Source organism: Lagopus leucura, unplaced genomic scaffold (assembly GCF_019238085.1).
Source record: "Lagopus leucura isolate 7727_CA_CO unplaced genomic scaffold, USGS_WTPT01 Super-Scaffold_100014, whole genome shotgun sequence".
Taxonomy (NCBI): Eukaryota; Metazoa; Chordata; class Aves; order Galliformes; family Phasianidae; genus Lagopus; species Lagopus leucura.
In genome coordinates, this window is record NW_024962268.1 from 2749542 (window position 1) to 2764784 (window position 15243).

At 44.8% G+C, this 15243-nt stretch overlaps 1 protein-coding gene across 1 annotated transcript; it reads right to left on the reverse strand.

The window, feature by feature from the left end:
• Nucleotides 1-1163: 1163 nt before the first annotated feature.
• ENC1 (ectodermal-neural cortex 1) lies at nucleotides 1164-13969 on the reverse strand. The gene is made up of 3 exons (XM_042875455.1): nucleotides 13868-13969; nucleotides 7458-9270; nucleotides 1164-4211 (listed from the first exon to the last, which is right to left on the reverse strand). Exon 2 carries the CDS (start codon nucleotides 9256-9258, stop codon nucleotides 7489-7491), a length of 1770 nt encoding a protein of 589 aa, XP_042731389.1. The 5' UTR covers nucleotides 9259-9270; nucleotides 13868-13969; the 3' UTR covers nucleotides 1164-4211; nucleotides 7458-7488.
• Between the last annotated feature and the right edge of the window lie 1274 nt (nucleotides 13970-15243).

Genomic DNA, 15243 nt, shown 5'->3' on the forward strand with positions numbered 1-15243 from the left:
ACCTTGTCCTGTTTGAGATGGCATTTTTCTTCCAAGATCTTTTGTATTTTTTATTTCCTGTGTCAAGTGTGCCCCAGCCAAGACTGACTACAGACAAACAGGGAAAATGAGCAGGATCAGGGCCTGTCAGCCACACACTGCTGTTCTGGGCTGATAAATGCCTCAAAGCCTGCAGTTAACAAGGGACAGCTACAGGAAGTTTGATACAAGTAAGACCAGAAAATTTCAGAAATCTTAATTGCTGCAGAAAACAGTTCTTTGAGTCTGCTTTACCTTTCTCTACCTATGCTAAGTAAACACAACACTTGTACTTTCAGCACCAGGTTGCACAGGCTGGTGGTGGCACCTGGAGCATCAAGCCCATCCCTGCTCTGTGCCACAGCCCGTGGGCATCTCCTCTTTCCCTTCCTTCTTTGGAGCTCTGTGTAAACAAAAGGATGGGACAGTAGACAATGAAAAGCAAGGAGGAAAGGTCTTGTTCCTTTGCTCTAAAGCAATGGACTGGACAAAAGTCCCATTACACAGGAAAGCAGGTCAGCACGTAGCAGACATGAGGAACTGAACTACCAGGGTGTGCACAAATGCCCCTGCAAAATGCTATAATAGATTTGGACATTAAGCTACATCTGAGGGCCAGAGAGGTACTAAGACAAGGTGGAAAAATCAATAGCATAAATAAATAAATAAATGTGTGTATGTATATATATATATATAAAATGTAAATGAGCTTAAGAGATCAAAGGGCTTGGCTCTATGTGTATATTATATGTAACGACTGGAATGTTTTATACACAGCCAGCATTTTTTCCTGGCAAATAATTATGAAGGATTCGAGATGCTTAATACCGCTTCCAAGTCGTATCAGGCAGTAGCCTGAACTGTGCAGCAAGCACCATCAAACTTGCATTTCCCGTTCCTAAATGTTTTGAGGCTCTTGGGAGGTTTAACTGCTGAACTTTGAGACACTGATCATAGTAACAGCAGCAGCATAGAACAAAGGGAAGGGAAGTGCAAGTGAAGCAGAAGCTTAAACCAAAGCAGTAAACTACATGTTATTGACCTCTTTTTATTAAGAATACTTGAGAAGGACATTATAATGGATTCAAAACATTGCGGGGGGACAGAAGGAAGAGACAACACTTAAAAGAAACGATCCATGGAGAGAAAATCTCTAATAATTTATTGACCTTCAGTTTCACATTGTGAAAAAAAAAAAATGCAAGTTTTACAAAACCTTAAAATGTAGTAACAAACAAAAAGACACACCATAGACATTTTTCTTTTTCATTTGTACAGTTTCCTTTTAGTATATGAACCACACCTCTTCAACAGCCAGGAAAGAGAATATTTTTCTGCTCGAATCACTCTTATTCAGACAGGTGTCAGACCTAGAAAAAAGGGGCTGCACATTTATACCATGAGAGGAAGGCTGTTCTTTGTTAAATGTTTCTACAGCAACCAGCCCACAGAATAAGAGGAACCTTCTCGTCTTTTGCCAAGGGTTTTGTGTGCACTCTGCTGTGAACCGCCTTCACTTCAAAGCACAGGCTGTGCACAGGACTGGAATGGCCAAGCATGCCACCAGGATTCCCACAAAAGCTTCAAGAACCCAGTGCCTTCCCTCCAGAGCCTGAAGCCCAGCCCAACTCCCGCTTCCTCCAGCCTACCCACAGGAGTTAATACAAAGGGCAGGAAAGCAGACCTTGGAAACAGCTGCAGAAGCTTATCCTACTTTTGGAAGCCACATAGTGCCACAGAGCAGATTTGTGCCGTAAGCCGAGCAGCAAGGTGCAGAGAGGCTTCGCACCTGAACTCTCATCAGTTTGACAGGGAAAACAAACCTGGGATGCCCTGATTCAAGGGAGGGGCCCTGGATCCTCACCTCCCCATGCCTTGCACCACCAGTAGCACCTGGCAGAGGACATGCAAAACACAGGTGTCCAACATGAGAGCTTGTTTGGTGCCCACAGCCCCTGAGATGCACAGCACCAGAGGCTCAAGCCGGCAGCAGGGCATCCTGTGCATGCAAAGGGATGCAGAGAGGAGATGTATCCTACCTAAGATGTTTTTCTATTGCTCAAAGCCACCTAGTAGAAAGGAGCTGATGTGGGCAGGGGGAATGCTGTGGGTTTAAACACTTTGTTAATCTACCATTTCAATAAATCAGTTAAACTAGAATAACTGCAACTGTTTGCACCTAGCTGGGCCTCACCCTTAAAATAAGCTGCTAATGCCTTTGCTAATCAATGTTGTCTGAGTATTCACAGAACTCCAAGTATTCTATTTCTGAAATGTAAAGGTCTACTCCAAACAGCAAGTCAAACATAAGGCAGCACAGAGAAACTTCCAGTGACCAGTGTAAATACTTTCAGATGACACAGCTTTCACAACTACAGCTACACCACTGTCACACAGAAAGGCAAGCATCACCAATGTGACTATTTTTGTTTTGCATGCACGCATGCAGCTTGAGTTTACTTATACTGCAGCACACACCAACCATGTTACTGAATGTGCCAGTCAAACTGGGCTCCAAAAACATTTAGGGAAAAACACAATACTATACATGCTTTGTAATAGAATCTGGCAAAGAAAGCACCTGTGAAAAATAAGCTTCTGAAATCCAGAAAGAAAAGAGTAGCTTCGTATCTGTCTCAAGACCAGACGGATAAGAAACAAATTTCTTTAAAAAAATTAAAAGACTGGGTTCTCAGGTCTGTATCAGACACTCTGAGCAACCAAGTGTTTATATACATACCTGGCAATGGAAGAGAAAAGGCAGAACAGTCTGAGGGTTATTTTTAGGACTAGGAGCTTTGAAATTAGTTTTCTATCCCCATGAGAATTTGCTAGAGCACTTGGGTCTTTGATACTTGCCCACTCAGATGATCATCTGAAATCCAGATGGATGAGGCAATCCGGTCAGTGCAAAATTGCTGCTCTTGCATTTAAGACTTCATCTCTAACATATCTTGAGGTTTTTTGCTTTTATTCCTGAATCAGCCGCACTCCATTCACTGGGGTCAATGTGGCTGAATTGTAGGTATCCCCTTCTCCAATCCAATAAATAAATAAATAACTTTGGACAGTGACTTCATCTGGGCTTGGTATCCAGAAGCTATTCCACAGTATTTGCATTGCAATCAGGGAGCTGCACAAAGAGAGAGCTGCACATGGTTTTGGCTATTTCCAGATAAGAAATTGAAAGGCATGACCAGCAAATGAAATGTAGCAAGGACACCATCTACAAGATGCACCACACGCAACCTGGGAAGTTGGTGGCCTGAGAAAGTGACTTCCATGGCTTCTTCCTTTAGTAAGTGTGTAATTTTAGATTTTCCTCTTTTTAATCCTTCCATTTCTGACAGAGAAGCCACCCCTCCCACCGTTACCCAACAGTTTTCTTTCTTTGTGCAGCAGAGCAAGTCAGCAATCACAAAATGTGCAAAACATACAACGATTCACACAAGCCCTTACAACATGAAGACAATTGCAGGCATTGTTTCAGCATGCAAGCACAGAACAATAAATAACTGTATCTACAACAAGTAACGTAACAAGAATAGGACAGTCTGGATTACTTATAAATACAGGGAGGAAAGGGAACAAGAAGCATTTGGGGCTGCCACTTTTGCTCCCCACTGTTGCAAGAAGATTTTGCCACTGTGCTCTTCTTCCTCCAGCAGGAGATCATTCACTGCAGGGTCCAGATGCTGTAGGTACTGCCCACAGACAAGCACCTCTGGCATGCAGAGTTCTCCAGAAGCACAGCTCCTTTCATCCTGCTGCTTCTGACCCAGCCCGCTATCCTGCAGCTGGTGCTGACACTTCAAGTCATCACAAAGGGTAGTGACAACCATTTCAAATTTCTCATACAAACAGCAGAGTCTGCAAAAATTGAGAGCTGTGTGCTGCACTGCTCAGAGAAGTCTTGTCTCTTCTTTCTCTCTTTTGAAGGACTGATTAATATCGACATTAATCCACAATTAATAGCGCAAGGACTAGATCATAGGTTCACTCATTTGTATTTAAGCCATGTGCTGAAGTCCAGAAGACAGTTTTTTCCTCCCATTCCTTCATCTCTAATTTAGATAATTTACAAGGTGCAGATGATTTTCTTCAAATGCAAGAGATGCTGAATTATTTTTCTTCATTAAAACCACTTATCCAGATCTGAGGTTCCAATTCTCTTCTCCAAACAGTGGAGTAAACTAAAAGCAGTGGGAAGGAAAAAAAAAAAAAAAAAAAAAAAAGAGAAAGAGAAAAGGCTTAAAAGGCTTTGCAGAGACAAGGTACCATACGGTTTTTGTTAGATGTCAAAAAAATCTAACAGCTAGGCTTACGACACAATCCAGTTGATGCACTTTCCCACCCCCTGCCACCTTACAGTTTCAACTACTGATAAATAAACCAGCCATGAACATAATTACTTAGGGCCAGATTTGCCTTCCTAGCCCTCCTCAATAAACCGTTCCACTCAGCCACAGAATGGGGTCAGCTAAATTTTCAGTTATAAATCCAATCATTTGAAACCTCAAACTGGCCAAACACAGCTTAACATGATGGGCTCTGCATTTTGCATACCTTAACATTTCTCTGCTCCCCCTGCATGCCCATGGATTTCTTTTCAGTGAAGTTTGTGCAACTTCTCTCCCACAGAAGCCCAACTGAACAGTTCCTTCTGTTCCTGGGCCACAGCAAACCTGGCAGGAGTAATGCAAACGGGGAGGTGAAGGCGTTTCACCCCAATGCTTCCATTCACTATGAAGAATTCTCAATTGAATTTATTCATGGTATAGAAAAGGACATATTAATCCCCTTACTTAAAACATCTCTGCTATTCATTAGAGCAGAAACCTGCTTCATTCCTTTTCCACACAGCAGTGCACCATGCATCAATAATTCCATCCTGGAGTCTTTTATAAAAACTGATTATTCAAAAAATTCAGCCTTTGGATCCTGAGATTGTGCTCTCTATTTTCACTTTGAAGCTGCATTAAAATGCTAACTCCCAGATCATCATCAGCGTGTTAGCAGTCATTTCTGACAGCACTGCTAGCATTTCCAGAGTCAAACCCAAATCACTACAATGCCAAAGAGCTGCAGTGAACTGAGTTGGCTTGAAAGTAACATGTATTTCTCAAGCTGCAACATCTAAGTACAACAGGGAGCACGCAATGGAAACGCAGTAGCCCACATAACAGCCCAAAAAACTGTGCCTTTTCTTGCAACTGTGGGCTTCAAACAGGCTATCTTCATTACATCCAAAAAGCTTCTGCTCTTTGTGTCAATTAGTGTTTTCTAGACATTCCTCGGGGCAGCATGTCATTCTTCCCATTGAAGAACACACAAATTAGCTCTGAAGCCAAAACAATTTACAATTTTCCCCGTTACAGGAATGAACTTTAAAAAAAAAAAAAAAAAAGTATATAAATGATTCAAAATCAGAGAAAAAAAAAATATATATATACATATATATATATATATATATATATATATATATATATATGTTTTTCTAACCTACTCAAAAGCCCCAAGTTGGAGAAAAGGGACAAAGCAGCCTGAAGTCTTCCCAGAAGCTGTCAGGCTGGGGCCACACAGCGCCATGAAAACAGAGGGTAATCAGAAGTAATTTCCTTTTTGTCCCTCCCACCCACTGACAAAGCAGCAGGAGTCAGTGGGAAAAAAACGCACTTGCTGGATGAGCACACAAAAATCAGAGAGACTTTCAGTCTGTGGCTGTGTTCATCCAGTTATCTTGTGTGTCAGTGCAGCTAAAGTAATGCCTTTAACAAGACACAGCAAAGCAAATGAAAGCTTTTGCACCTCTATATTCTGAGGATGACCTTTCAAAATAAAACATGCTGTCTCAGGCGCTGCAAACGTTAGAACAATTAAGTCAGTCTCAGAAGAATAAGTCAATATTTTTCTTGGCACAAACCTCAGTCCAGGCATTCAATACTACTGTTCTGGTAACAGTGAGAAGCACTGAAAGTGAGTAATAATAGAAATTGACCGAAGATATAAAGATGTTTCACCAGTGAGGGGGAAAGCCATGTCGCAGAAACGAAGCTTCCCTCCTGCTCTCCAGCAGGGTCCCCAACAGCAGGACCCTGGGAGTCTGCAAACACAACGTTCTTTCTGGAGAACCCACCTTAGTCTGGACTTCTGGGGAACTAAGTCACAAATGCAAAGCTCATGTCATTACTTCAGCTCCATTTATTTCCCGGGGTCCTTCCAGCCTTCCTGGTTACATTACACACACAGTTCAAATCCAAAAAAGAAGTTGCCACTCCTGGGGCACGGATTATTTAGGATTAAGCAAACCACTATGTTCCTTCAGCTGGCTAACGGTGATTCTATCCTGATGTCTCAGGGGGAGAAAGAGCAACACAGCACTAACGGGAGTCTGCCAGATCTGTTGCAAAACAGACAGAGTGACAGTTCTGGAAAACGTCAGCAACTTGCTTTATGTGATGTAACTCTTGGAAAGATAAAAACTAGGAAAAGCTAGAAATGGTTGAAACATGTAGTAGTCTAGAACAACAACAACAAAAAAACAGTTTGGGAAAATATTGGCAGTGATTTCATTTTTTAATGAATGTTTTCTCCCCTCCTTTTAAAAACTGGAAGGTCACAACATCCCAACAGGGAGGCCAAACTGAGACTTGCTTGGGAGAAGATACAATGCTGAAGTTGCATCTGTAAGAGCTTGGCCCATTATGTGTAATTACATTGCTTTGGAACAGTAAGTGCTATAGACAGGTAATTATTTCAGCCAGCAATATTAATTATATGTCTTCCTGACACTCTATGCAGACCAGCATATATATCCGTAACTATTTAGAAAAAAAATCTGTATTTCAAAGTGTATTAATGGGAGAAATTCAACCTTAGTCCAGGTAGGTGCAGCCTTGCTGTCTAGGTGAGACAGCAAATTTCATGTGAAGTCCTTGTAAAACACTTCTCACAGACATAAGACATCAAGTTTCCCAAAAGAGGAAAGCATGCAGCCTGCACTCAGAAGTGCAAGTGAACTCACTATCATGCTTCAGATCAGAATTTACAGCCCCTACTACTGGATGTACACAGTGACCCATACAGTCAGGAGAACAGCTCTGGTCCCTTATCTAGCATGCATTTTGCATATAAAAGCAGAGCAGGGTTCAGTTTCAAAAATATCATCTGCATTGCCCCACAAGGACAGGGCCCAGAAAAATAATATTTTCCAACATCTAAATCATGCAGCAACAAGTCCTGTGAGGAGAACTGGATGCAGGGAACATAGCAAACCACCTGAAGCATCTGTTTTGTCACAGGTTGGTTTCTGGCCAGCCGCACGTACCTTATCACTCCAGTTGCACCACTGGACTGCACATACTTATCCCCTCAGAGCGAAGATTGGAAGCTGTGTGAAAAGCATTATTATGGTGGAACTCAAAGGTTCTGTTTCTTACCTGATAATTTCCAGTTGCAACACACACACAATTATGAGGGGAGGTGCTTCCACGTGCTGACGAACGCCGTGGGAATCAGCGAGTAGGGCACGGTCGTTATGCTGTTCCATACGTCCAAAGTGGGATCGTAGCAGTCCAACGTTTTGCATCTCTGAATGCCAAAGTAGCCTCCAACAACATACAGCTTGTTTCCTGATGCCACTGCATGGCAACTCATCCGCTTGGCTGTCACATCTCCCACCTTAGTCCACTGATATGTCTCACTGTTGAATTTGTAAGCAGAGCACGCAGAGAATTCCGTATCTCCACCCATAATAAAAATCTGGTTACCCAGGACAGCTGCAGCAGTGTAGCGCCAGGGCTGAGGGCAGGTGGCTGGTACCGTCCATCTGTTCTCACACTGATCGTAGCACTGAACTTTGGGCAGCTTGTCGTGACTGACGCTGGTTCCTCCGAAAGCAAACAGCTTCAGCTTAGCGCTGACCACAGCCGCATTGCTTACTCCCTCTCGCAGCGGGGCAACCATGGTCCATTTGTTGGTCACAGGATCGTACTGCTCTACTTGCTTTAAGGATACTGAAGGGGAAGCCGGAAGGCATCCAGTTGCTGCAGTGTGTCCTCCTACCACATACAGACAGTGCTTCAGCTCAGCAGAGCCATGGCCAAAACGAGCCACCAGCATGGGAGCAGCCTTTGACCACTCCTCATGAAGGGTGTCATACACCCACACATCCTTGGAGACTCCGTTTTCTGACCCTCGTCCCCCAGTGATATACACTTTGCAGCCTATGGCACAAGCACTGAACTCTTTCCGCGGACTCGGTATGTCAGCCTTCGGAATGATCTCCTTTGCCTTTTGGTCCACCAGGTACAGCTTGTCACACATGAAAGTCTGGCCACCTAGAAGAAAAAGCGAATGGCCAGTTTTGCGGGGTCTGGCACACAAACTAGTGACCACTCCATCATTCTGTAGGATTTTTAACTTGCATCGTATCGATTCTTCTACTATCTCTTTGCTTTTCCTTTGCTTGGTGATAAGTTCTTCCATTGCCACGTTCTCCATCAGGTATATGGCTGGCAAGAGGGCTAGCCTCACTGTCTGAAGTAGCTCGGGCAGGTAACAGTGACGCTTACTCAGGTCATAGTTGACCCAGTTCATAGCTGATTCATACACGAGCCTTTCATCTTCGGTTTCTAATTCTTCACTGGAAAGGAGCTGCACTACCATGTCTTTCGGCAGTTGGAGGAAGTCTTCACTTTTACTGATACTCTGGAAGTTGCTAAGGCACATCCTCCAAGAGAGCTCGTAAAGCTTGGTGCACTGGTGAGCATCTGACAGCAGCAGCATGCCAAGACAGTTGGTAGGATGAAGGTTTTTCTCCAGAAACTCTGCACAAGCATCCCTGATGTCCTGGAACTCCAGCATGTCACCAGCCTCCAGCAGCGACTCTGCATTCTCCTCATTGATGATAACCCTGGAGGAATACGCATAGTCCAGAAGCAGCTCCAAGACTTCTGGGTGAATGGAATTATGGAAGTTGACTTCGCTGTCCTGGCTCTCTTTCAGTCCTCCACTGAACATTGCTTCAAAATAGCGGCTGCAGGCAGCCAGGACAGCTCTGTGGCAGGGGAATGACCTGTTCCCAGCATGGAGAAGAACATCTGTAAAGAGACGCTGCTGACGCAGAAGGTTCAGGTGAGTCAGGACACTATCAGCATAGGATGACTTGTGGAATAAGTATATGTTTATGGAGCCAGTACTGGCCCTAGATTTGCGATTTTCATGCATGCTGACTGACATTTTCTTCCACACCTACAAAGAAAAAAAAAAAAAAAAAAGAGATTAAGAGGAGTTTAATTCATTTTCTTTTCACATAACAAGAAGTATATATATTACTCACTATAAGATGGGGGGGGGGGGGGGAAAACAACAGCATAATTTGTAGATGACTGGACAGAGAATTGCGTGTACCTCTGGCATGTGTTTATTTTTGTAAGATGAGTTTCATAAATTACATACTCTAAATTTGTTGCCCAAGAGCAGGTTTATCTTGGGAAACCTGATCTCCAACTTCCACAGCAATACAGTAGGCAAGTCATAGGAGAAAGAAAAGGAACCAGGGCTGATTTTCTCACCCTTCCCCAATCTAGACCAGCTGATTCATTACATATGTACATATGCACATGCTTGAAACATTCTCCTGTACTGAATCATAGCAGGAAGAGCTACCAGACAGAATGCCTAAGGAATGTCAAAAGCGGCATGATGAACAAAAAACTACTAATCCCATTAGGAAGCTTTGCTTTGTTACAACAATTCCATATGCAACAGCAGAGAATGAAAAGAGGAACCTTAAAAGGAAAACTTAACAAGGATCATAAGTTTAGACTTGCAAAATCTTTAAAAAATACTACAACTGAATTTCAGAAATTACATCTTGAACTCTGCCAGAGGCCGCCTGCTGCAGTGATACAGCACACACAATGGGCAGAGTCACAGAAAGATGTTTTCACTGCCAACTGAAGTCATCAACGCATCACCATGCTGTGGCTACCTCGAGAGCCAGGTACTCAGAGCACAAGCCATCGACTGCTACTGACTGCTTTTGTGGAGGAGACAAAACAAGAGAAATATCCTGTACTGTTCTATTCCTGGTAAACACAGTGCTTGACAGCTCTTATCAGGTGAATGTTCCTGTTATCTGCCATGATATGCAGGTCTACATACGATTACCGGAGCAAGATTCCAGGTTTAATTAAGAGTTGTGCAAAACAGCACAGAGTGCACGGAAAGAGAGGAATACTGGGAGTTATATAGAGCTAATGGCTGAAAAACCACAGTGCAATGAATAGGTGAAGCATACAGAGCCCAGTGCAGCAATGGCTGTGACTTACTGTTATAACTTCACTTCTCACTCCAAACTGCAGAGGAAGAAAGAAGAGAACCAACCTTCCCTATTACTATGATACTCTCTTACACAGAGTCCCTTTTACTGCACCTTCAAATAAGGAACAGGGCAAGAGCCTACCTGGGAGGCTCCCAGTGCTCAAAGTCAGAGCATGACCTGGGGCCACCTGCAGAGGTTTTTCATGTGGATGTACTTCCCTCTCACAGACTTGAACATTTTCATATTCGTGAGCATGTTTAAGCAGTACACAACCGTGCAACTCTATTCCCACATTTCATGCTTCAAGCTGACACAAGAGCTTGAAGAACCTAAAAAAAAAAAAATCCTTTAACAATTGCATTTGTTTTTCTAGGTTCAGAGCCCTCAACAAAATCAAAACCATACATGATTCACTTGGGCAACAGACTTCACTTCAGAATACCCTATTTACACATAATGGAAGATACACACATTCTGCCACATATGCAGCACAACCAGTACCATTCTGCTTGCTAAATAACATACAGAATAATCAATTTGTCACATACAACAGAAAGTTTGTGACACACCTTTCACTTCAGTTGCAAGGGGAAAAAAAAAAAAGCACAAAAAAAAACAGCCCTCAAACCAACACCAATTAGGAAACAAAAAGGCAAACCTTACTGCAAAACTACCATAACCCACTTCCTTTAATATGGAAAATTACTTCCCTAGTACAATTCAACTGGGATTGAAAAGAGCAAGCAATACAACTCAGTGTAAAGTGTTCAGTCCAAAATCCTTCAAAACTCATAGGAATCCTTCCTCATCAGAGCCACAACCCAAGTACCTGACACACCAAAGTTTGGAAAGGTGTTTTGAAACTCTGGTCCCATGACCAACCTACAAAATGCATTGATACCAAGCACCTAGATATAGAACAGCTTCAGGAGGCAAGTACATCTTCTCAACACAAATCCTTTCATAAGAAAAATGAAATTACCTTTAGAACAATTCTATTAACTAGCAAAGAGAATGGTGTCTGACTTAGTTGCCATTCAAGGATCTTCAACACTAATCTCAGGCTAAAATAACCCACAGTCTTAATCTACAGGCAAAAAGACTGTACTGACCACATACTCTCTCAGGCTGAAGCCTGCTGGAAATGAAGGATTACGGAAACAGCCGTGGCTTAAAGTACATATATATATACAGACAATGGGGAGACAGGTGAGATGTGCTCTTTACCAACAAAAAATCCTCTGAAAGCTTTTAGAACTTTTCCAAGCATTTTACCTTTTTAATGCCATCACAATGCAATGCACAGCATCAACTGGATCTCGGCTTTCCTCACAGTGAGGGAATAAACCTGCAAGGCTTCCTTTGCCATACAGTGGGATGGGAGCAGAACACCCACTAGGAGACAACAGAGCCACCAGGAACCAAGGATGGTGCTCAGTGTCCCTGCTCCCTGTCCCAGCCAAGGGAAGGTGCAGACAAACAGCCCTGGTATGTCAGGATCTCCACAGCAGGTCAAGGAGTACAGTTCTTCTCTTTTCCTCCCATACACTGGGGAAGCTCAGAGCATGCAGAAAACCTCTTACCATGCGCACAGGGTTCAGTATTAGAGCAGGTAAAGTTCACGTCAGAGGCTGCAAACATTCAGCATCTACAGTCCACTAAGAACCACTAGCAAAGATCACTTGGAATGAGACCACAACCTCAACAAAACAGATGCAAGCTTAAAAAACTCACCCAGAAACAATGCAGACATTGGGAGGTACAGAGCTACAAGCACATGTATAAGGGAGGAACAGATTGCTGCACGCTGCCGAAGCCCAGCCACAGCCCCAATAGGGAGCACTGTTGTTTGAAAAACCAAAAAACAAAACAAAACAAAACAAAACCTCTCTGAAGCAGCTACAATGCAATGCAGTCGCATTTCACCCCACCAGAGGAGAAGACTTGGTCCCTCACTGAGCAATGCCAATTCTAATGGGTGAGTAATCCCAGTCCTTATGGAGCACTTGCAGTGCTGGTCTTTAACTGTTCCGGTAACACTGTCTTTATCATCACAATGCCATCCACTGAGAAGAATTCAAAGTATGCCTGTTCACATTTAAGATAAGGTAACATATTTCCCCGAACAGAACAAAGATATGTATCTACACATTTCTTTTCCTCCTCCGTGGTTGCTGAGATGAGCTCACACATGGACGAGCCCTTAAGAGTAATTATCATAATTCACTAACGAGCACTGTTTCTGTGAACATGTCTTTTTGCAGCTTCTGACAATTAGCTCTGTCCAGAATCCTACAAGAATGTTAAATGGTATAAATGATATCTCTGATTCCTCCGTTTGGTGCTGGAAATTGTGCAAGCCTCAAATACTTTCAACGGAGGTAATTTACAGTCAGTAAGCTAATGTTCATCTTGAATAAAATGAGTCAACTCCCTTCAGGCGACTTTTCCTTAGAAATAGTATTAGTAAGTAAAAAACAAGAAGTGGTCAGAAAATTACAGATACAGATTTTATCTAGGAACAGAGGTTCAACCAAGACTTTGATTTGTAATTACACCTCAACAGGCTGCTTGTCACAGCAGCCCTGTAGTAAACACGATTTTAAAACTGAACAGACTCCCTGCCCTGTTTCTTTGCAGTTCTGCAGCATGCAGGTCACAGCCTAAATCAAATAAAGAATTAAGCATTTTCAAATTACCGACACAGCCACGATGTAGACTCATTTTCATATGAGTCTGTAATTACTTGGGGCTTGTTGAGTTTTAGTGCAGAATCAGTGAAACTGCTGGGGAAAAGGAAATCTGCCATACATCCCATTGATCTGACTGATACTGCTTTCAGCTGCTAACCCCGCGGCGATACTGTCGGTCTCGCTGAGCCGAGCCCTGATCCTGCCTGAACTCCTCTACCACAAGCTTAGCGGCTCCCCAGGACCTGCAGCGAGATGGGAAGCAGAGCACGCTGCTCCTGCGAGGAATGCAACGCTGCTCACCACACGCAGACAAAGAAACTCAGCTCTAAATTCCCTATAGTTCATTCCACCGCGGTGCCTGAACAACCACCTCTCTGAAACAAAACTTTCCGGTTTTCTTCCCAAACTGATGCAGAAACAGCGCAAGAAGTCAAAGCGCATCTGTTTTTCTTTACAGAGCAACAACCACGTGGAAAAGTTTCTGCTCCAGAGCAGGCGGAGCAGCTCCGCAGCCAGCTCCAGCAGCAAAGCGGCGCCGGTCCTTCCCCCGTGGCTGTCACCGCCGAGGGATGCCCCGGCCCGGAGAGGCAGCCCGGCAGCCTCGCAGCAGCACCCGGCTCTCCGCAGGACAGCCGCGTACCGGAGGCACTCAATCCCAGCGCCGGCATCCGCCCGCTTCCCCGCTGCGGGCAGAAGGAAGGGACACAGCGATGCGGGGGGCGGCTGCGGTGCGGCGGACGCACAGCCTCCCCGTCCCACCCCGGCTACGCGCAGCCCCGCGCTGCCCTCCCGCTTCCCTCCGCGCGCGGCTCGCCGGGCACCGACTTACAGCGGCTGCTGCCAAACGGGCGTCCCTCGGCCTCCACGCATGGGAGGGGAGAGGCGGCCGTGCAAAGAGGCGGCCGGCGGAGGTGGTGCCGGCTGCAGAAGGCGGGCCGCGGCGGGGAAGGAGGAGAGAAGAACGGGAGAAGGGGCGGCTACTGCTGGCACCGCCGAGCCACAACTCTGCCCCGTCGGCCGCGCGGGGATGGGTATATGGGCTGGGGGCGGGGAGGCTATGCAAAGCAGCTGGGTGACACCCGGGGGAGGGACGGGGAGGGAGCGGGCGGCTGTGCTGCTGTGCTGCTGCGCTGTCACAGGAGTTCGCGTTACGGGGAAGGCACGGGATAGCCCAGCGCCGCTCCTCCAGGGCTGTGCGTGTGGCTGGGCTGCGGTCCCGAGGAGCGCAGGGCGCGCTGCGCTGTGCGGGCACAGGAATACCCGCGCGGGTGCGGGCAGGAGCCGGGATCCTGCTGCCGGTGCTGCCCCGCGGAGAATGCGCGGCCGTGCATCCCTGAGCGCTGGGGCCGCGGCGGAGCTGCTGCCGCTCGGTGGCTGCGCACTGCAGCGCGAGGCTGCGCCTAGCTTTAGTTACTTCCCAGTTAATGAAGTATGAGAAAAAAGCACGCGTGCAAAAGGCCGATGTGAAAAACACACATAACATCGGTGTTTACATAATGGCGTTGTGCAGCTCTCGACCATTCTACACACTGCTGATGTACCGTTTGCTAATACTGCTTGCAGCAATGGCGTTAGTCTAGAGAGGCTTCAAGAAAGGTACGAACAATTTACCCCCACCAACTCATAGCTGCATGTAAAGTTTGCACAATTCATTTGTTCCTCATGAGGAAACATCACTGTTTCTTCTGTCAGAAAAAAATAAAAATAATAATAATAAAAAAAAACCCTGTAAACAATTTACTAACATGCACACGGTTACGTGTGTTCCAACGCTGCAGATTAACATGAGCTCAGTGTGTAGCAGGACACATCTGAAAACTCTGGAGAGTCCAGGGATAACAGCAAACATGGTGATTCTGGTTAGACAAGGAGCAGGTGAAAGAGAAATCTTACCCATGTCTATGTTTACAATCGTTTATTTATGATATGAAATTCTGTAGATTGCAAGGTTAAAAATGCAAGGTTGCATATCTATATGTAACAAAGTGTATTTCAAAGCTATCTAGGTGTGAGAAGCTCTTGGAAACTGTGAATCACCTTATACAAGGGGAATTCATGGACAAAATGGCCTAACCCGGTGCTCATTTCAGCCAGGCAGCGCTAGTGGATTCTGGATTTATGACAGTTCATGACTGAATTTTCTAGCACCATGGGCTGTTTTTCCTTTCATCATATCATGTTTCATAAAATCTGATCCTGCTTTCT